Raw genomic sequence first — 23,970 nt, forward strand, 5'->3', positions numbered from 1 at the left:
TTTTGTCGGAGGCTACAGGAAAATTATACCCTGGTCACAAACATTTTTTTACATTATAAACAAGTGCACATGTGAATCATTCTAGGATGAATAATTTAGGATTCCTTTTAGAATCTAGCCTAGATACTTAAGCTACACCTATATAGTGTAGTATTTTTAAAAGTTCCACCAGATGAGACCAATTTAATTGAATTCACCTTCATAATGTTCCCAGAAAGGGTGTTTCCCACTTTTTAATTCCTTTCCTAAACAATGGTCTGTGTGTGTTTCAATCGCATCAACATTTAAGCAAAACATATTAAATTCAGCAAAGATAAGGATCAAAAATTGAATTTTATTTTAGTTCATATTCAGTCACCAAATAATTGCGACAAAATTTCCTCTTAGAGAGTAATCTCAAATGAGGAGAGGGTGCCTGCCTGGCACCCTCTCCTCATTCCTGATGAAGGGCTCTGGCCCGAAACGTCGAATTTCCTGTTCCTTGGATGCTGCCTGACCTGCTGTGCTTTAACCAGCAACACATTTCCAGCTCTAATCTCAAATAAACCCAACTTCAACATTCTGAAGTAATCTCAAAAGATAACCTTCCTCACTTCAAATTGCTGACCGCTGAAGTTAACATTATTGGATCAAGATTTTAAAAAAAGCAGCAGGCAAGTCAACATGCACTGCAGTTTTCATTGCAACCTGAACAATGGTCCTCTTGCCCACTTCTCAGCTGCCACTACATCCCTTTCCCTGACCGTCAGCAACCTTTTATGGTCAAAAACATTTCAACTCAGCCTTGGTTATATTTAAAAATCAGTCTGCGGAAGCTCAAAAAACACTTGCTTGTTTTAGGGTTGTTTCCCCTTACCCTTGTATAGCATCAGCATAATACAGCTATTAATCCCTGCAAACATAATCAGAACTAGCAATAGGCAATTCATCCCTTCAAGCCTACTACATTGTGGGAGTATTACAAAGATGAAATACTCTCAGAAAAGGAAATGCCTCCTCTTCTGTATCTTAAATGGAAGACTCCTTATTTTTAAACTATATCCCTTTGTTCCCTACAAGGAGGGATATTCATTCCAGATCCACCTATCGGCCTCTTCAGAACCATATATACTTCAATAACATCATCTTTTATTTTTTTCAAAAATCCAATGGCAATTGGCCCTATCTGCTCAATCTTCCTTACAAGACAATCCCTTTATCACAGGCATCATTCAATAAACCTGTAAACTTTTCGTTCCAAGATTACAAAAATATTTTTTATTCATTAAAAATTCATCAAGTATATACAAAAAGGTGATCATTCGGTTCTGTACAATCTTTCTAATGGCAAAAAAAAGCCAACGATATATTGGAATTTTACATCCCACAAAACTACACTGCAGCTGCAAATAACAAGGCATTCTTAACTCATGCAGGAAGAAAATACTTACATTTTGAGACAACGGAGGTCTGACAACTGAACAGATCCCTGTTATACTGTGGCAGAAAGACCTAATCTTTCTTGAACTGCTTCCAATGCAGGTATACGCCTGCATAAGTAAGGAGAACAGAACGGTTCACAATAACTCCAGGTAAGATCCCTCAAAGACTGAAAAGTTGTAGCAAGGCTTCCTTAATTTCATACGCCAGACGCCTGCAATAAAGGCCAATATTCCATTTATTTCCTAATTACTTGCTGTATCTGCACAGTAACCTTTTAAGATTCATGGATAAAGGCACTAAATTCCCCTTTGTGCAACAGTATTCTGTGATCCGACTCCATTTAAATTGTGACTCAGATATACCAAAGGCCACATAATCATTGAAGCAACAATGGCTGGAATCGCACTTTGGAACTTTGAGTTGAACGGAATTGAATTGAATTTATTGTCACGTGTACCGAGGCACAGTGAAAAGCTCTGTCTTGCGAGCAATGCAGGCAGATCACATAGTTAAGTAGCATAGATAAGTAAATAATAAGTATACAGCAGCAAAAACTAAAACACAGGTATAGGCAAATGTTACAAGTTTTTGAGTCCATTCAGTACTCTAATAATAGTAGGGTAGAAAGTGTTTCGAAACCAGCTGAATTTGAGCATTCCAAATGCAGCTGACTCCACAAATTGCCTGGAGAACTGAAGGTTTTGATTGACAATTCCCATGTCAGGAACTCAGAAAAAAGAAGCCTTTACTGTTCGAGAATTCAGAAGGTTCTGATTTTATTTAGTTCACAGTTATCAGGGATAAATTGGGAGATTGAAAGCCTAGCTTAAATCTGGGGTAACTATGAACTGACATCCCCAAATTACAACACACAGCACCGCTCCTATTCCCAGAAACCCTGATAACAGCTCTCTCTGACCAGATCACCCAATTCTATCCTCCACCCTTCCCAACCCACGTCCCCAGCCCGGTCCAAGCCAAGCTTGAAGCACCCCATCCCCCACCCCCACCTCACCAACTGAAAATGACATTCTTTCCTCTCCTCCCACCTTCCCAACCTCCACTACTGCCAGCCTGATCCCTGGGCATAACACTCCACCTACCTGCCCATGAACCCAACATATCCCTCGCTGATCTGTACAGATACACAACTCCCCCTCCTCGCCACACCAAGCGTCACTTACCTGCACCACATCTACCTACTATCCTAACATCTAAAACAACTGCCATTCCAGCCCCATTCTTAGCTTGCATGCTTATTCTTTCATGGCTGTATGTGGCTGGAGATAATAAATGTCAGCATACAGCATACTATGGAAGAATCGTAATGATTTCAGCTATATTCCACATTTCTAAAAGAGAAAGTGATCTTCTGAAAAGATTAGCATCCCCATCTAGAAATACAAAGACCATCACTTATGGAAAATATGAGCAGAATGGCAATGCTACACTACTCATTGCTATTCCTCAATATCCAGGCCAATATTTTTATTTTGCTGATCGTCATATTCAAGTAAAGAACTTCACAGTTTCTTGCCAAACCTTTGACTACTCACTTAACCAGCAAAATACTTCAGGAAGGCATTCGACAAGTTCCTCTTGATAGACTGGTTAACAAGATTACATCACATGGTTTGTAGGGAGAACTAGCTATTTGGATACAGAACTGGCTCAAAAGGTTGAAGATAGAGTGGCGGTGGAGGATTGCTTTACAGACTGCAGACTTGTGACCAGTGATGTACTGTCAGTGCTGGGTCCACAGCTTTTTGTCATTTGACATAATGATTTCGATGTGAACACAGGAGGTGTGGTTAGTTAGTTTGCAGATGACACTAAAATTGAAAGCATGATAGACATCAAAGGAGGTTATATCAGAGTACAACAGGATTTTGATCAGATGGGCCAATGGGCCAAGTGACAGGTGGAATTTTAACTTGGATAAATGTGAAGCGCTGCATTTGAGAAAGGCAAATCAGTACAATACACTTAGTGTCGACAAGTGGAAAAGCGGTCAGGAAACATCCAAACAGCTGGAGAATCGACAATTCAGGCAGAAGTCCTTCATCAGGAATGGGGATGGGGCTGAGAGATAAACAGGAAGGTCGGGGTGAGGCTGGGTTGGAAGGGTAGCTTGGAAGGAGATAGGTAAATACAGGTGGGGCGTAATGGTGGTAGGTTAGAAAGAAGAGTAGAGCACATAGGTGGGAAGGAAGATGGACAGATAGGACAGTTCAAGAGGGTAGTGCCAAGTTTGGAGGGCTGGATGTGGGATAAGGTAGGGGGAGGGGAGATGAGGACACTGGTAAAACCGACATTGATCCCATGTGGTTAGTGGGTCCCAAGGCAGAAGATGAGGCATTCTTCCTCCAAACAACCCCCTGACCTATCACCATCATCCCCACCTGCATCTACCAATTGCATCTGGATGGATACATGAACAGGAAAGGTTTAAAAGGGTTATGAGCAAAATGCTGGCAAATGGAACTAAATATTTCTAGGATACCGAGTCAATGTGAATGAGTTGGACCAAAGGGTCTGTTTCCATGATGTACAAATCTATGACTATGACTCTGTATCCCTCTGCACACCTGTTCTATCCTCCTCACATCTTCTGTGTGGGTTCAGGAAGGATTGTTCGTAGACATTGCCCCAAATACACTTTAGTACTCATCACCCATGCTACTATCGTCAATTTAGTTCAATTATCGAAAAGCACACAAATGGCTGTGGTTCCTTTCCTAAAAGATAACATGATTTTTTGATTTCTAGTCTGTGAATTTTAATATGGTTGTGGGGCAGTTGAGGGAATGGACCAAGTGCCAGCTTCTTTTTTGGCTGGGATTGATGTGGAAGCTGGGTGAACACTGGGGTACTGGAGTGACATAGAGGACAAAGGAAGGCTGCTAGGATAAACAAACTCTATTCTGTTGTGCAGGCTACTCAGTTTCACATTTAGGCTGCACCATCATTAAACAGGCAATTTCTGGGGGTTCCAAGATGGCAGCAATCGAAGAAGATCGCACTGCAGAGCTCTACATCGCAGCACAAGTGAGACAAACCTTCAACCGCCCAACCCGGACCATCGTGATATCTTGGGATTTCGGAAAGATCATGGAGTCCCAAGAAATTTCTAAAAGTTAACTTACCTGGGGTTCCCATCATCCAGAAATGCCAAAGAAGGGAGGAGGAGCAGCTGAGGCTGAGCCTATGGCCTGAGGCCCAGCCTGCAGGATCCTTGGAGTCTATTACTTTCCAGGCCCTGGTGAACAAACTCACAAAATCTCATGAGATATTGGGGAAACAGATTGAGGAGAAGCTGGCTCCAATTTCTCTCATGCTGCAGAAGCACGGGTAGCAGCTGGGACACCTGGAAAGAGAGGATGGATGAGGTGGAGCACAGGGTCACAGAGGTGGAAGCTGATGCCAGCTCATGCATGGATAAGATCCAAGCCCAGGAGATGCAGGTCTGTAAGTTGCGCAACCAAGTGGATGATCTTGAGAACAGGATCAGGAAAACAAACATTCAGATCATCGGTCTGCCTGAGGATAAGGAAGGTGAGTGGCCTGCGGAATTTGTTGAGGATTGACTGAAGAAATTCCTTGAGTTGGAGGCTGGCACAAGAGGATTGAAGACAGAGAGGGCTCACCAGGTCGCAGCACGGAGATCAGGTCTGAGTCGAAGTCCTCGGCCTCTCCTAGTTCCACATTACCGGGATAAGTAGAGAGTCAGGGAGGCTTGCAGAGTTCAGGGGAAGGATCCAAAGGCCCTAATTTATAAGGGCTCTAAAATCATGTTCTTTCAGGACTTCTCAGCAGCGGTGGTCCAGAAACGAAAATCTTACGATGGTGTCAAGAGAAGACTGAGGGAGCTTGGGATTCAGTACTCCCGGAGGTACCCGGCGGTGCTTCAGATCACTTTAGATGGGTCAGAGGGTGGGCGGGAGTCTTGGTTGTAAAAGTAGGTACGGAGGCAAAGGCGGTGGAAGAATTGTTCAATATCTCGCCCATCCACGAAAGATCAGTCCTCAGCAGAGGCCTCACCTTCATTCCCCTACGCCCTCGGATTAATGAGTTCAACACGCGGCGAGATATTGAACAATTCTTCCGCCGCCTTCGCCTCCGTGCCTACTTTTACAACCAAGACTCCCGCCCACCCTCTGACGACCCCTTCTCCCACCTCCAACACACCCCATCCACCTGGACACCCCGTACTGGCCTCTTACCCGCCCTCAATCTATTTATAGCCAACTGCCGCCACGACATCAACCTGTCCACCCCTCTCACCCACTCCAACCTCTCACCCTCAGAACGTGCAGCCCTCCACTCCCTCCGCTCCAACCCCAACCTCACCATCAAACCGCCAGACAAGGGAGGCGCGGTGGTAGTTTGGCTCACCGACCTTTATACCGCAGAGGCCAAACGCCAGCTCGCGGACGCCTCCTCTTACTGCCCCCTTGACCATGACCCCACCTCCCACCACCAAACCATCATCTCCCAGACCATCCATTACCTCATCACCTCAGGGGATCTCCCATCCACCGCCTCCAACCTCATAGTCCCACAACCCCGCACTGCCCGTTTCTACCTCCTGCCCAAAATCCACAAACCTGACTGCCCCGGCCAACCCACTGTCTCAGCCTGCTCCTGCCCCACCGAACTCATCTCCACGTACCTCGACATGGTTCTGTCCCCTTTAGTCCAAGAACTCCCCACCTACGTTCGGGACACCACCCACGCCCTCCACCTCCTCCATGATTTTCGCTTCCCCGGTCCCCAACGCTTTATCTTCACGATGGACATCCAGTCCCTGTACACCTCCATCCCCCATCACGAAGGACTCAAAGCCCTCCGCTTCTTCCTTTCCCGCCACACCAACCAGTACTCTTCCACTGACACCCTCCTTCGACTGACTGAACTGGTCCTCACCCTGAATAACTTCTCTTTCCAATCCTCCCACTTCCTCCAAACTAAAGGAGTTGCTAGGGGCACCCGCATGGGCCCGAGCTATGCCTGTCTCTTCGTAGGATATGTGGAACAGTCCATCTTCCGCAACTACACTGGCACCACCCCCCACCTTTTCCTCTGCTACATCGATGACTGTATCGGCGCTGCCTCGTGCTCCCACGAGGAGGTTGAACAGTTCATCAACTTTACCAACACCTTCCATCCCGACCTCAAATTCACCTGGACTGTCTCAGACTCCTCCCTCCCCTTCCTAGACCTTTCCATTTCTATCTCGGGTGACCGACTCAACACAGACATCTATTATAAACCGACTGACTCCCACAGCTACCTGGACTACACCTCCTCCCACCCTGCCTCCTGTAAAAACGCCATCCCATATTCCCAATTCCTTTGTCTCCGCCGCATCTGCTCCCAGGAGGACCAGTTCCAGTACCATACAGCCCAGATGGCCTCCTTCTTCAAGGACCGCAGATTCCCCCCAGACGTGATCAACGATGCCCTCCACCGCATCTCCTCCACTTCCCGCTCCTCCGCCCTTGAGCCCCGCCCCTCCAACCGCCACCAAGACAGAACCCCACTGGTTCTCACCTACCACCCCACCAACCTCCGTATACAGCGTATCATCCGCCATCATTTCCGCCACCTCCAAACGGACCCCACCAGCAGGGATATATTTCCCTCCCCTCCCCTATCAGTGTTCCGCAAAGACCACTCCCTTCGTGACTCCCTCGTCAGGTCCACACCCCCCACCAACCCAATCTCCACTCCCGGCACCTTCCCCTGCAACCACAGGAAATGTAAAACTTGTGCCCACACCTCCTCCCTTACTTCTCTCCAAGGCCTCAAGGGATCCTTCCATATCCGCCACAAATTCACCTGCACCTCCACACACATCATCTATTGCATCCGCTGCACCCGACGTGGCCTCCTCTATATTGGGAAGACGGGCCGCTTACTTGCGGAACACTTCAGGGAACACCTCTGGGACGCCCAGACCAACCAACCCAACCACCCCGTGGCTCAACACTTTAACTCTCCCTCCCACTCCACCGCGGACATGCAGGTCCTTGGACTCCTCCATCGGCAGAACATAACAACATGACGGTTGGAGGAAGAGCGCCTCATCTTCCGCCTGGGAACCCTCCAACCACAAGGGATGAACTCAGATTTCTCCAGTTTCCTCATTTCCCCTCCCCCCACCTTGTCTCAGTCGGTTCCCTCGAACTCAGCACCGCCCTCCTAACCTGCAATCTTCTTCCTGACCTCTCCGCCCCCACCCCAATCCGGCCTATCACCCTCACCTTGGCCTCCTTCCACCTATCCCACCTCCATCGCCCCTCCCCCAAGTCCCTCCTCCCTACCTTTTACCTTAGCCTGCCTAGCACACTCTCCTCATTCCTGATGAAGGGCTCTGGCCCGAAACGTCGAATTTTCTGTTCCTTGGATGCTGCCTGACCTGCTGTGCTTTGACCAGCAACACATTTTCAGCTCTGATCTCCAGCATCTGCAGACTTCACTTTTTACTCCATAATCTTATACGTCTCAATCAGATCCCCTCTCAGTCTCCTAAACTCAAGGGCATACAAGCCCAGTCGCTCCAATCTTTCAACATAAGATAGTCCCGCCATTCCAGGAATTGACCTCGTGAACCTACGCTGCACTACCTCAATAGTCTCAAGTCCCGACACACCATTATACGGAGAAATTTTAACTGTCTCATGGATCCCACAGTAGACAGGTTGCCCAAAGGTCCCTCGATACCCTCTGTACAAACTAAACAGTTAGTGGATCCATGTGGGGAGTTAGGGTTGGTGGACATCTGGAGGCGTCTTTACCCTACAGACAGGGATTTTACGTTTTTCTCCAATCAGCACAGATGTCACACCAGGATTGATTTTTTTTCTGACCCCTGTGGCAACCCTGAACTTGGTGGCATCTTGTATGATTGGTAATACTACCATCTCTGACCATGCTCCAGTGTACCTTATAGTTAAGGTTAAGGACGTTACAGTAGGTTTGAGGCACTGGCAAATGGATCCCTTTATCCTCAAGGATAATAAGTTTGTGGAGTATTCCTCTAGGGAATTTCAGGCGTTCCGAAACATCAACTCAGGCTCAGTTGGTAGTTCATCCGTCCTCTGGGAAACTGCCAAAGCCTATGCTAGGGGGTTAGTTATTTCCTATTCCGCCAGTAGGAAGCAGCAGAAGGGTGAGCAGCAACGTCTTCTTGAAGCACGGTTGAAGGCAGCTGAGAAGGCTTACTTTGACAGACCCTCACTGGTCAAACTACAAAGGATTACGGCACTGCAGTCTGCATTAAATTCCATGCTCACGCAGATGGCAAAGAAGGAGCTGGCTTTTGCAAAGCAAAGGTTACATGAGCATGGTGACAAGAGCAAGAAGTTGTGAGGCAGCTTCAGAGTACAAATACGCCCACTCCTGATGGACTTGCCAGTGAATTCTATAAGAAATTTATAAGTATACCGTCAGGCCAATGCTCAATATGTTTAATGACTCATACATCCTTGATTGTCTCCCACCATCTCAGAGGGGCCAACATTTCACTTATTCTGAAATGGGAAGGACCTGGAAGACTGTGCTTCCTCTCCAAGACTCTCACGTTAAGGCTGGAGACTACGTTACCTTCTATTATTAAAGAGGATCAGACGGGCTTCATAAAGGGTCGCAGATCTTCCAATAATGTTAGGAGGCTGCTTGATGTAATTCAAGCTTGTCAACAATGGTCAATACCAGGATTGGCGATTTCTCTACATGCAGAGAAGGCATTTGACAGAGTTCAGTGGCTGTACCTTTTCTATACTCTCGAGTGGTTTGGTTTGGGCGAAGTCTTTATAAGATGGGTAAAAGTTCTCTATGATGGCCCTTTCGCGGTGGTCATCACCAACACGGTACAATCAAGCAATTTTAATACTTTTAGGGGCTGTCCCCTTTCACCACTGCTTTTTACGCTGATGATTGAACCATTGGCGGAGGCCATTCATGGGGATCCCAATACATCAGCTCCAGAAGTAGGGTCAAAATTACTTAAGATTTCGTTGTATGCAGACGATGTCCTAATTGTTTTGACAAATCCAACAGTTCAGTGCCTCACCTGATACAATGCATTCGCGCACTTGGCACTTTTTCGGGGTACAAGATTAATTTTGTGAAATTAGAGGCTATGCCTATGGGTGGCCTTATGAAGATGCTAGATCTTGAGGGTGACTACAGATTCCCATATAGGTGGCCTCGGGGGTTGTGTATTTGAGCATATTCATTACTCCAGTTCTGGATTTATTTGATAAAATTAAACAAGATCTTCAAAGACGGGAGGCACTTCCAATCTCATGGTTGGGTTGCTTATTAAGATGAATATTCTCCCCCGTTTGCTATACACTAAACGGTTGCAGCACCCCCTGATTTTCAACAAGCAAACATTCAGGAAGCTGAATGGCTGGTTCAGCTCCTTTGTTTGGCATCATAAGCAGCCCCTCATTAAATTAGCTAAACTGCAACTGCCTCAGACTGCGGGGGGGGGAAAATAGACCTTCCGGACGTTAAAAATTACCAACTAAGCTCGCTTTTGTCCTACGTGAGTGATTGGACTTGTGGGGATCCTCTTTCAATATGGTTAGATATCAAAGCCTCCCAGGCAAGGTGCCCCCTTACCAGTTTGCTGTTTTTGGACAAAATGAGGACAATTAGGGAGTATACCATAATCCAATAGTCATCAATACAGTTAAAGCATGGAGGACAATTCGGCAGAGCGAAGGCAATAGTGGCAAAACATCTTCGTTTACAGCTTTGGGGGGGGTATGCTGGATTTTCAACTGGGGAATGATAGATTCAGGATTTAAATGTTGGCAGCTAGCGGTGTGTCTTGCACGGACGATTTATTTGAGGGAGACACAATGATGTCCTTCAATCAGTTAGTATGGAAGTACGAGTTATCTAACAGAGACTCTTTCTTTTCTTTCAAGTTAGGGATTTTATTCAGAAAAGGACTATGCTTTTGACTGTTCCCTGCAAATCCGACATTATAGAGTGGCATGCTAAATGCTAAGAGTATACTTTCTGTCAGTATTTTATATCATCAACTGGGGAGTGCCCCCTCAGATGAGATGGATCGACTCTGCAGGGTGTGGGAGAGAGATGGGTGTTGAAGTTTCCTCAGAGGCATGGGAGGATATTTGGGAGAGTGCAAGAAAGATATCAATTTGCAACAGGACCCATGCTTTACAGTTGAAGATTCTCCACAGGGTCCACTTGGTTCCGGACCATTTGTCAAAATTTACACCAGGGATATCTTCAGCATGTCCCAAGTGCAAGGTCTGCATGGGCAGGCTCACCCATTGTCTCTGGTCTTGCGATAGGCTTCAAACATATTAGAGTGTTGTGGCAGGAGCAATGGAGAGGATTTTGGGTGTAAAGTGGAGAAGGATCCTCACTCTCTCTCTCTCCCTCCTTCTGGGCCTGCTGATTGTATTCCCTTCAGACGTGCATAAGAAAAAGCTTTTCAATATTCTCACTTTCCGTGCAAGAATATCTTGCTAGGTTGGATATCCAAAAACCCCCCAGGTCTGCCAGGTTGGCGGAAGATTGTTATGGAGCATATTCCCCTGGATTTTCTCACAAACATCACAAAACTGAGAATTTTTACAAGACATGGCAGCCCTTCTTGGAATACCTGGACACAGATTTATCTGCTGCACTAACAAGGGCTTTTATATAGCCGTAACAATTGTGTTTTAAAGAGTTCAATATCCAGAGAGGAGGAACTGTTAATGTATGAGCGTGTTGTTTGGCTGGGCTGAGTTATTACTATTTATTAGTTTGATGTTGGTTATTATTTATTTATTTAGTTAAATAGCCAGTTTGGGTTCTTTTTTATTCTATACTTTTCTATATATGTTTATACATTTGTACATGATTTAAACTTATGATTTTTTTTGTATTGTTTCGAATTGTATTGTTTTATACTTGTAATATTGAAACATCTGTTTTTCCAACACTTGAGAATTGTAACAGTTTCTTTGTGCTCTTTATGCCAGCTTGAGGTTAAAGTTCTCTTTACTCTACATCTCTAGTAAAGTATTTCAACAAGACAACGGTGCTGTTGTTCTCATGAAGGTTGCCATAATAGTGTAGCTTACCTTTTCCTAGTCCTGGGGCCAGTTTTGTAAAATGGTGATCTACTTGACCCAAATCATTCTACTGCAGCTATTCTATTTAAGAGGCAAAATTTGTGAAGGTATTTTCTAAATTGTTTCAATTCAAAATACATATTCATTCCTTAACATAATTTCCCACACTTCCTGGAAAGTTCATGTGTGTACACAAGCAAAGACAGGTCCAATTACGTTGCCACATCAGGAACAACAGTCTGTCTGATACATATCACCTGACCTCATAAGAATAATAGTTGCAGGAATTACAAAGAGAGTACTGATGCTCGCACATTATTTTACCTAGAAAGCACTACACATGTGGAACACTTGGAGGAAGCATCAAGGGTGGCAAGGGCACAAAATGTACTCTTGATGTGGGATTTCAATGTCCACCAAGAATGGCTCAGCAGCAGCACTACTGATCAAGCTAGTCAGGTCACAAAGGACATAGCTGCTAAACTAGGTCCATAGCAGTTGGTGAGGGAACCGACGGGAAGGAAAAACACACTTGGCCTCACCCTTAACCAATCAGCCAACTGTCAGTCCATGACAGTATTGCTAAGTGTGAGCAACGCACAGCCCTTGTGGAGATGAAGTCCCACCTTCACATTCATTAAGAACGCCTTCCATTGTGTTGTGTGACAATATCACAGTACTAATTATGGCAGACTTTAAACAGATGTAGCAACAGAAGATTGGGGCCATCAACAGCAGCAAAATTGTACTCCAGCAGAACCTGCAACCTCATGGCCCAGCATAGCCCTCACTCAACCATCATCATCAAACCTTATGCAGTGAAGTGCAGGAGGACATGCCAGCAGCAGTAGCATGCATACTTAAAAATGAAGTATCAACCTGGTGAAGCTAACAAACAGGAGTACTTGCACGAGATAAAGTGAAGACTGCAGATGCTGGAGAATCAGGGTCGAAAAGTGTGGTGCTGGAAAAGCACAGGTCAGGCAGCTCAGCAAACCTCCATCCAAAACTTCAACCTGAGTTACAAATCTCCTCAAAACTCGCTAAGGTCAGGCAGCATCCAAGGAGCAGGAGAAATGCTCCTGATGAAGAGGTTACGCCTGAAACGTTGACTCTCGGCTCCTCGGATGCTGCCTGATCTGCTGTGCTTTTCCAGTGCCACACCTTTTGACTAGGACTACTTGCATGGCAAACAGCATAAGTAGCAAGTGACTGGGGTTAAGCAATCCCACAACTAATGGATCAGATCTAAGCTCTGCAATCCCACCACATCCAGTGCGAATAGTTGCACACAATTCAATAATTCATTGGAGGCAGCGGTTCCACAAAATCCCCATCCACAATGATGGAAGAACTGAGCACATGAGTGCAAAAGGTAAGACTAAGATGTTCGCAGCAATCTTCAGCCAATGTACTAAATGTATGAACAATCGCACCCTCCTGCAGCGACCCCAGTATTACTCCACATGATGTCAAGAAGTGGTTGGAAGCACTGGATGCCGCAAAGGCCATCAGCCCTGACAACATCCCGGCAATAATACAAAAGACTTGTGCTCCAGAACCTCCTCGACCAAGCTCTTCCAATACTATTGTCCCCTTGCTGAAGAAGGGTGACTGGGATAATCCAGCTAATTATAGACAGGTGAGCCTGACATCAGTGGTAGGGAAGTTGCTGGAGGAGATACTGAAAAATAGGATCTATTCCTATAATGGAGTAAAGTGGGCTTATCAGTGATAGGCAACATGGTTTTGTGAAGGGAAGGTCATGTCTTACCAACCTAACAGATTGCTTTGAAGAAGTGACAAAGTTGACTGGTGAAGGAAGAGCTGTAGATGTCATATACATAGACTTCAGTAAGGTACTTGATAAGGTTACCAGTGGTAGGCTGCTGGAGAAAGTGATGTCGCATGGGGTCCAGGGTGCACGAGCTAGATGGATGAAGAACTGGCTGGGCAACTGGAGACAGTAGTAGTGGAAGGGAGTTTCTCGAAATGGAGAACTGTGACCAGTAGTGTTTCATTCAGATCCGTGTTAGACCACCGTTGTTTGTGATATACATAAGTGATCAGGAGGAAGTTATAGGCGGTCTGGTTAGCAAGTTTGCAGATGACACCAAGATGGACGGACTAACAGATAGTGAAGGGGGTTGTCAGAGAACACAGCAGAATACAGAAAGATTGGAGAGTTGGGCAGAGAAATGGCAGATGGAGCTCAATCCAGGCAAATGCTAGGTGATGCATTTTGGAAGATCCAACTCAAGAGCGAACTATACAGTTAATGGAAAAGCCCTGGGGAAAATTGATGGACAGAGAGAGATCAGAGTGTTCAAGTCCATTGTAGCCGGAAGGATACAAGTTCACAGAGTGGTTAAGAAGGCATACGTGCCGCTTTCATTCATCGGATGGGGTATCGAGTACAAGAGTTGGCAGGTCATGTTACAATTTATAAGACTTTGGTTCGGCCACAGTTGAAATACTGCGTATAGTCCTGGTTGCCACGTTACCAAAAGGATTTGGACATTTTGGAGAGGTTGCATAGGAGGTTCACCAGGACATTGCCTGGTATGGGGACTACAAAGAGAGGTTAAGTATATTTGGATTAGTTTCATTAGAAAGACGGCAGGTTGAGGTTGTACCTGAATGAGATCTACAAAATCATGAGAGGTATGGACAAGGTGGATAGCAAAGCGCTTTTTCCCCCACAGTGGGGAATTCCATCACTAGGGATCATAAGTTCAAGATGAGAGGGGAAAAGTGAAATATTCACGGAAAGGAGGTAGAGATAGGATGGACATCAAGAAGCTTTCCCCCCCCCCCCCCCCCCCCAGAGTGGGTGACTCAATTACCAGGAGAGAAATGTAAGGGAGATATGCCTGCAAAGTTCTTTACGCAGAGGGTGGTGGGTGCCTGGAATGCGTTGCCAGCGGAGGTGGTAGAGGCAGGCGAGATAGCGTCATGTAAGACAGATACATGAATCGGCAAGGAATAGAGAAATACAGATCCTTAGAAAATAGGTGACGGTTTAGATAGAAGATCTGGATCGGCACAGATTGGAGCTCCGAAGGGCTGCATTTTTCTTTGTTCTTTATTTAAAATACTGGCATCTACCCAACAACATAGAAAATGTCACTTCAACACACCAGCTTGTTTTCTGGCCAACATCTGTATCAGGCTTGCTTGCAGTGATCCAGCAAAGCTCAGCGCAAGCTAGAAGAATAGCACCTCATTTCCGCTTCGGGACCTTGCAGCCTTCAGGACTTAATATCAGGTTCAACAATTTTAGAGTTTGAGCTTTTGCCATGTCCTTATCCCAACCCCCAAACACCAAGCATTGCAACCACATGGACTGTTTTACACACAACACATTGTGAGCCACGAACAGTCCCCAATAATAGCTATTCATCTTTCGAGGCAGATCATTATCCATCCTTTGTCTGTCCAACTGTTCTCGTTGGGCTACATCCCACTTATCATTTACTCCTTACCCTCCCCCCTTCTCTCCGCTGGGTCTCTGGTACCACTAGGCCGTTGCCTCCAGAGGTTAGAAGTGGAGGTGTTCCCTGATGATTGCCCAATGTTCAGCACCATTCACAGCTCCTCAAATACTGAAGCAGTCCATGTTTAAATGCAACAAGATCTGACAATATCCAGGCTTGTACTGACAAATGGCAAGTAACATTCATGCCACACAAATGCCAGGTCAATACATGACCACTTAATCACCATCCCTTGACATTTCAATGATGTTATTATCACTGACTCTCCCAGTGGTTACATTCACCTGAAACTCAACTGGACTTACCACGTAAATACAGTGGCTACAAGAGCATGTCAGAGACTAGAAATCCTGTGGCAATTAACTCACCTTCTGACTCCACCCAAAGCCTGTGCATTATCTACAATGCACGTTCAGGTGTGTGATGGAATACTTCCCACTTGCTTGGATGGCTGGACCTCCAAGAAGATTCCAGCAGCTTGACACCATTCAGGACAAGGAGTGGCAGAGTGTACTATCAACAAGACGCACTGCAGAAGTTCATCACTAACGATCTTAGACAGAACCTTCCAAACACATTACCATCGCTATCCAGAACGACAAGGGCAGCAGGTACACAGGAACACCACCACTTGACAGTGCCCCTCCAAGCCAGTCACAATCTGGACTTGCAAATATAAAGCGCCATTCTTTCACTGCTGCTGGTCAAAATCCTGGAATTCTCTCCTTAAGGGCATTATGGGTCAACCTACAGCATGCATACCACACCTCACCAACACCTTTTCAGGGGCAACTAGAGATGAGCAATAACAAAGTTGGCCAGCAATGCACACATCTCACTATAAATGGAAAATGCATGCGTCTCAGATGCAATTTTAGTTCGGGATTATGTTGGCATGGACTGGTTGGACTGAAGGGTCTCTTTCTGTATCAAAGTTAGCTTGCTAACCTGGAAGGTTTGTTTTCAGACACTTCCTCGCCATACTAGGTATCATCATCAGAGTGTGTCTCTGGTGGTATGTTCTGCCTCTCTATTTATGGGTCTTGGTTTCTTAAGGTGGGGGATGTCATTTCCTGTTTTTCTTTCAAGGGAAGGTAGATAGGATGTGTTTATTGTTGGATGGAATGCCACGCTTCTAAGAATTCTCGTGCGTGTCTTTGTTTCGCCTGTCCGAGGATGTGTGTGTTGTCAGGGTCAAAGTGGTGTCCTTTGTTGACTGTCTGCATGGAAACTAGTGATAGTGGGTCATGTTGTTTGGTGGCCATTTGGTGTTCCTGTATCCTGGTGGTAAGTTTCCTGCTTTTTGTCCAAAATAGTGTTATTTTACAGTTCTTGCATGATATCTTGCAAATGATGCTAGTTTTGCTGGTAGTATCTAATGGATCCTTTAAGTTCACTAGTCACTGTTTAAGTGTGTGGGTAGGTTTGTGAGCTACTATGATGCGAAGGGGTCCGAGTCGTCTGGAAGTCATTTCTGATATATCTTTCATGTAAGGCAATGTGGCTATAGTTTTTGGTTGCGTTATGTCTGCTTGTTTGGGTTCATTTCTGAGGAATCAGCGGACTGTTTATTGGCTATTTGTTTTTCTTGAAAATGTTGTATAAATATTTTTCTTCTGCTTTTTGTAGTTCTTGGGTGCTGCAGTGTGGTGCAGCTATTTGAAATAATGTCTTGATGCAGCTCGGTTTGTGGGTGTTGGGATGATTGCTTCAGAAGTTAAGCGTTTGGCCTGTGTTTGGTTTTTGTCTGTAGACACTGGTTTGAAGCTCTCCGTTAACTGTATGTTCAACTGTCATGTCTAAGAAGGGGAGTCTGTTGTCGTCCTCCTCTACCGTTTGTGAATTTTATGCCTGTCAGGATATTGTTGATGGTGTTGTAGGTTTCCTCTAAGTTGTTCCACTTTGTGATGATAAAGGTGTCATCCACGTAGCAGACCCAAAGTTTGGGTTGAATGGATGGGAGGGCAGCTCGTTCAAGCCTCTGCATTACTGCTTCCACGATGAGATCGGATATTGGTGATCCCATATGACTCGATAATAATGATCAAGCTTGGCCCCCATCCTCTCAATCAAATAACTTACCAAGATCCACTATTCAGGTGCTTGGATATTCAAAACAGCAACAATGGGCAACTGCTCCCCTGAACCTTGTAGTTACCCACAGTACAGACATACACAATCCTTTATCTGAAATACCAAAACCCAACAAGCTCCAAAATCCATAGCTTTGTAGTGAAGTTTTTTTTCCATAACAAGGTTGATCGGTGTGCAAACAGTTAATCCAATTCCACACCCACTCCACCCACATCACTCAGATATGATGTGCCAGCGTAGCCCAGCACTGGCAGGTATCAATTCTGTCTCATCACTCATACTAGTCACACGTGGGTCTGCTGTTCGCTAAGTTTTCTTTTAATTTCACTGTGAAACAGTTACTTATTCCAAAATCAGAAGAACTCCAGATTCTGAAAACCATTTAGCCCTAAGGGTTTTTGAATAAAGGATTGTGGTAGAGAATGTGGTGCTGGAAAAGTACAGCCAGTCAGGCAGCATCCGAGGAATAGGAGGATCGACATTTTGGGTATAAGCTCTTCATCAGGAATGAGGCTTGTGGGTCGGGGCTAAGAGATAAATGAGGGGGCGTGGGGTAGGGGCAGGTAGCTGGGATAGCGATAAGTGGATGAAGGTGAGGGAAAAGGTGATAGGTCAGAGGGCCAGTGATGGACGGATTCAGAGGGCGGTGCCAATTGGAGGCTTGGGACTGGCATAATGTGGAGGGGAAACGAGGAAGCTGTTGAAATCCACATTTATCCCGTGTGGTTGCAGGGTCCCAAAGCGGAATATGAGGCTTTCCTCCTCCAGGAGTCGGGTGGTAATGGCTTGGCAGTGGAGGAGGCCCTGGACCAGAGTTGAAGTTGAAGTTGACATTAGGGGAGGTGCAGGTGAATTTCTGACGGATGTGGAAAGATCCCTTTGGGCCTTGGATGGAGTGAGGGGAATGGTGTGGGCGCAGGTTTTGCACTTCCTGCGGTGGCAGGGAAAGATGGCAGGAGTGGGTGTGCACCTCTCCCAAAGTCAACTACAGCATCCTTTGCACAGTGTGGTGTCCTCTGCATCAGGGAGATAGGACGCCTGCTTCAAAAAACATCTCTGGGACACACGCACCCACCAACCCCACCGCACCGTGTCTGAACACTTCAACTCCCCCTCCCACTCCATCAAGGACATGCAGGTCTTGGGCCTCCTCCATCGCCAAACCGTTACCACCCGAATCCTGGAGGAGGAACCCCTCATATTTCACTTTGGAATAAATTTGGATTTCAACAGCTTTCTCATTTGCCCTCCCCCAACATTATCCCTGTCCCAAGCCTCCAACTTGGCACTGCCCTCCAGACCTGTCCATCACTGCCCCCTCTGACCTATCACTTTCTCCCTCATCTTCGTCCACCTATTGCCTTCCCAACTACCTGCCCCAACCCCACCCCACCCCATCCCCTCCCATTTATCTCTCAGCCCCAACCCACAAGCCTCATTCCTGATGAGGGGCTTATGCCCGGAATGTCGATTCTTCTGCTCCTCGGATGCTGCCTGACCGGCTGTGCTTTTCCAGTACCATAGTCTGAACTGTGATCTCCAGTCCTCGCTTTTTCCACCATAAAGAATTGCGTACCTGTACAGTGCTCCAACATAATATTTCCTTGCAAGAAAAGATGGAAGGATGAGGGGGCAGGGGGGATACTCCCTGGTATCCAGAAAACACAAGGGATGATGGTATGGAGGGCTGGGACAATGCCAGTTACGTGCATCTGCCAGTACAGTCAGGGCTGTTCATAAATACCATCAGCAAGGATTAATCATAAGACAAGAGCGCATGTGAGATAGAGAGAGCCCAGACAAGAGAGCAAGATCAAATGGTCAGTTCCCAGAGCGAGAAAACCTACTCCGGTTCTATGGGAATGCCAAATGACAGGATACTGGATAATGGGGACTTTTCTGTATATTTTGGGTAACAATTGCTATACTGAACACAAAAGACACAAATCCAGTAGCAAAATATAGTATATGTAAAAAAATAGTGTATGTACAAATCATCACAAGGCATATTCTAACTATGTATCTCTCTATCATCTGACAAAGAAACTCCAACTGCTAGTCTTAGACTTAGGAACTTAATAACTTATGACAAACGCAGGACAGGGCCAACAAAGCAGAAATACACAAATTAGCAGACTGAAATTTGTCCTACTTTGTAATATCCACCCTGTCCTGTAGATTGATAAGAACATTTAATGCTCTGCACTGCTAGCAAACAAAGACAGACTCCCTCTTTTTAATCATAGATCACATATTGAGGTAAGAAAACAAGAATCAAAAAACTACTGTTACCACTGGAAAGATCAGATGTGCTGTTACTCTGCTGCAATGAAACCTATTAAAAAGGCAACACATCTCTTAAAAAAGTTAAATATTTTAGAGGATTTACTAGTTAAATACTTAGTTTTAGTCACAACAGCAATAGTACAAATATTAAATATTACCAATCGAAGTAACAAGTACCATAATTACATAATGAATGCAGACCAAAAGTAAGAGGTATTTGTATCTAGTGGTTGATATAATTTTCTTACCTTGATTGTGGTAGCCCCTTTTTATGAAGATCTGCACGGACTCTCTCTCCTACGTGCTTATATATTTCTACTAAACTATTTATTGCTGCATCTCGAACCTGATGAGTTAAAAAGAATTCAAGGACGATTAGATGTGCAAGCACCAGCAGAAGGAGATGATCAGATCTAAATTTTTGAATGATTAGCTACAATCACGTTTTCCATGAATTCAGCAGCAATTTGGGGTTGTATACTTTCATAGTTGTTACAATCATTGCTCTTAAAGTTGAAAGACTGACAGCTGCAGAAATCAGATACTGAGTGGATTCAGATCAAGATCACTGGATTGTGGGCTATAAAGAAATCAAAGGATAAAAGGATTGGACGGGAAAAAAGAGAAATTGCAAAGATCAGCTGTGATCCCATCAAGTCCACACCAACCTTTTGAAAAGAATCTCACTCAGTCCCACCCGCCACCCCTGTAACCCTACATTTCCCATGGCTAACCCACATACCCTGCACATCCCTGAACACTATGGACAATTTAGCATGGCCAATCCACCTAACTTACACATCTCTGGACTTTGAGAGGAAACCCACATAAGCACAGGGAGAATGTCTGTATGGAGTTTGCACAGTCACCCAAGGGTGGAATCGAACCCTGGACCCAGGCACTGTGAGGCAGCAGTGCTAACCACTGAGCCACCTTGCCACCCATGTACTGTGAGCAGTTTTCGCCCTTTTAAGGAAAGACATCAATTCATTGGAGGCAGTTCAGAGAAGGTTCACTCAGATCTTCCCTGGCATGTAGGGATCATCTGCTAAGCAGGTTGGTATTCCACTCACTGGAGTTTGGAAGAATGAGAGATGATCTCACTGAAACATAGAATTCTTTAAAGGGCTTGACAGGCTAAATGCTGAGAGGATGCTTTCCTCACTGTAAGATAACAGAGTCTCAGAATTAATTAGCATCCATTTAAAACTAAGATGAAGTGGAATTTCTTCTCTCAAGAGGGTTGAGAACCTTTGGAACTCCTTACCACAGACAGCTATGGAGGAAGAATCCTTGCGTAAATTTAAAATTGAGATTGGTTCCTCAACTGATCAAGAATCTAAATTTACAAAGAAAGATCAGGGAAGTGGACATTAGGAATGTCAGATCAGCTGTGATCCTACTGGGGAGCAATGCAGACTCAGGAGGCCAAATGGCCTATTCCTGTTCTTATATCTTACAATCTAATAGCGTTACTGAAATTCATAACCAACTGCCATAGGAAGTGGTGGAGGCTGGTACAATTACAACATTTAACAGACATCAGGATGGGTACGTGAATAGGAAAGGTTGAGGGGGACATGGGCCAAATGATGGAAAATGGGACTACATTAATTTGGGATATCTATTCAGCATGGACGAGTTGAACCAAAGGGTCTGTTTACACACTGTACAATGCTATGACTATAAATAGAAGTTGAATAGTTTAATGTTTGTTAATTGGGAAGTAAGTTTGCTACTACTTTTGGGACAATAGCTAAAGCAACTAAAAATCATTGTAAGTGGGTTTTGATGAGCAGTCATAGAAATAAACACCATGGAAACAGACTCCGCGGTTCAACTCATCCACGCCAACCAGATATCTCAAATTAATCTAGTTCCATTTGTCAGCACTTGGCCCATACCTTTCTAAATCCTTCCTATTCATATACCCATTCAGTTGCCTTTTAAAATATTGTAAACGTACCAGGCTTCACCACTTCCTCTGGCAGCTCATTCCATACATGCACCACACGCATGAAAAAGTTGCCCCTTAGGTCCCTTTTAAATCTTTCTCCTCTCACCCGAAACCTTTGCCCTCTAGTGGGGACTCACCAACCCCAGGGAAAAGACTTTGCCTATTTACCCTATCTATCCCCCTCTTGATTTTATAAACCTTAACAAGGTCACTCCTCAGCGTCCAGCTTCCAGGGAAAGCAGCTGCAGTTTATCAAGCCTCTCCCTATTGCTCAAACCTTCCAGTCAGGTTGAACTCAAAACATTAACTGTTTTTCTTTCCACAGATGCTGTCAGACCTAAGTTTCTTCAGCATGTTATTTTTATTTCAGATCTCCAATTTCACAGTACATTGCTTTTATTTTTTAAATTTGATTTTTCTTTGCTTTTCCAGTGCCTTTTGTCATTTTCTGCACCAGGACGGCCTTTTCCTGAACCCAGGAGGTGTGAATTAAACTAAGGTGAACTTTGTCTTAATTTTTTTCTTATCTATGCCTTCTGCTATTAGTGTAGGTGCCATAGTATAGCAAGTTAAACACCTCTCACTGTGCTTTTGTTTTGTAAAAAAAACATGACTATAAATTACTATTTTATTCCACTATTCTATTATTGTGAATGTGCAATGTTTTACCATCCTACAGATGGCAGTGTGCTATTTCTGCAATGCCACCAGGAACCAACAGGTGGCTATATCAAATCGAAGCATTTCAAAAGAAAACAAATAGAATAGGTCCATTAATAAGATCAGCACAGGACAGACAGAGTGTTCAACATTTGTTTACAAATGGAATTTCTGGGAATTCCAATTGTCCAATAATATGAACAAAGCATAAAGGTGGAATACAAAAACAAAAATTTGTATAGTTATCAAAGTCATAAATTGGCAAATCATGCAGGTACTTGGATGTCTCATTACATTGAGTAAAAAATGAGGTCTGCAGATGCTGGAGATCACAGCTGAAAATGTGTTGCTGGTCAAAGCACAGCAGGCCAGGCAGCATCTCAGGAATAGAGAATTCCAGCTGAAAATGTGTTGCTGGTCAAAGCACAGCAGGCCAGGCAGCATCTCAGGAATAGAGAATTCCAGCTGAAAATGTGTTGCTGGTCAAAGCACAGCAGGCCAGGCAGCATCTCAGGAATTCTGTATTCCTGAGATGCTGCCTGGCCTGCTGTGCTTTGACCAGCAACACATTTTCAGCTGTCTCATTACATTTGCAACATGATTTAAAAATCAAGGCTTTAATGTTTTTTTACAATTCATCATTGAGATGGAATTCAATGTCCTTGTTACATTATTTTGCCTGGCTAATTAGCTAATCTTGCAAAAGTGTAACATCTATATCCATTTTTCACAGTTGGCTGAAATCAGACACAAGTTAGGTTAAAATTGAAATTACTTTTGTTTTTAAACAAGTTGACTACTCACCTGACTGTTTGGATCTCCTAATAAATTACAGATATGCGGTACAATTTTGCTTAGAGTTAAACTGTGAGCTCCATAACTGGAAAAGAGGAAAAAGGGGACTAATGTTGAATTTGCTCTATACAACTTCTACTAAAATGGAAGACAAATCAAACTTCAGATAGAAGATTTAAAAACCAATTCTCATACTCACGCATTTAATGTGCTAATAAGGCAAAGGCAAATCCCTTCCCTGGTTCGGAAATTCTTGTGTTTAAATCCTCCTAACATTCGTTCCCAGACGTACTTAAGGAAAAGGATTTAAAATGTTCCATCATTAGAATTCCATTATTAGCTTGTTAAAGTGAAATAGCTAAACAAGCCCTTTATGTTTAAAGCACCCACCGAAACAAACACCCAACACATATGTTGTATTGTATTATTGAATATCCATTTCAAGCACTGCAGTCTACCCACCCTACCAGGTGCCAGGATTATTTGTTCAATAGAACTCAGCCCAAAGAAAACCAGGCCATAAGTGAATCCTGATTCCAAACAAGCAAAAAATTTATCAACTATGTAATACAGCCAATATTAACAGGCTCCTTTAACAATGGATATAGTAGGTTTTAAACTAGGTCTAACAAGTATGGTAGTATCAGAAGAGGAAAGAACAACCACGGTTTTCTTGCTGTTATGTACGTACCTGTGGAGTAGCCGATAGCTCCATTATTTTTAACAGGAGGATCTGATCTTGTTCTCGAACTGGATCTTTAGCGTCCCCTAGTCTATCAATTAGACTTGGCAAAACTACATAAAATTAGGAGCAAACATTGTACATTTAAAATGAATACATTTATAGCTGATAATTCAAAACTAAACCAACAGCAAAATAATTTTTAAAACTGGTCAGGTGATTGCAGTTATTTTATGTTCAAGTTACACACAGGCATTTTGCCTTCTACTCAGCGTAAACCAACTCTCAATTCTGCACACTAAGTAAAAATACCACCAATCACGAAGACATACCAGGATGTTTTAAGCATCTGTTTTGATGTAAATTTCTTCCAGAAAAAAAGATAATGGTCCAACTTTTTTTAATTTGCACAATATCTTATTGACAAATACAACTCACCGATTATCACTAAACAACAAAGTGCATTCA

At 44.3% G+C, this 23,970-nt stretch overlaps 1 protein-coding gene across 1 annotated transcript in view; it reads right to left on the reverse strand.

Moving 5' to 3' along the window:
- The window catches only part of clasp1a (cytoplasmic linker associated protein 1a), a 328,274-nt gene that overhangs the window by 225,240 nt on the left and 79,064 nt on the right, over nucleotides 1-23,970 (reverse strand). Inside the window, exons 4-7 of the mRNA XM_060827050.1 lie at nucleotides 23,512-23,615; nucleotides 23,020-23,111; nucleotides 22,830-22,905; nucleotides 19,657-19,754 (exon numbers count right to left, since the gene is read on the reverse strand). Coding sequence (XP_060683033.1) covers nucleotides 19,657-19,754; nucleotides 22,830-22,905; nucleotides 23,020-23,111; nucleotides 23,512-23,615 — 370 coding nt within the window. The remainder of the gene's footprint in view (nucleotides 1-19,656; nucleotides 19,755-22,829; nucleotides 22,906-23,019; nucleotides 23,112-23,511; nucleotides 23,616-23,970) is intronic.

This window comes from Hemiscyllium ocellatum, chromosome 7 (assembly GCF_020745735.1).
Source record: "Hemiscyllium ocellatum isolate sHemOce1 chromosome 7, sHemOce1.pat.X.cur, whole genome shotgun sequence".
NCBI lineage: Eukaryota > Metazoa > Chordata > Chondrichthyes > Orectolobiformes > Hemiscylliidae > Hemiscyllium > Hemiscyllium ocellatum.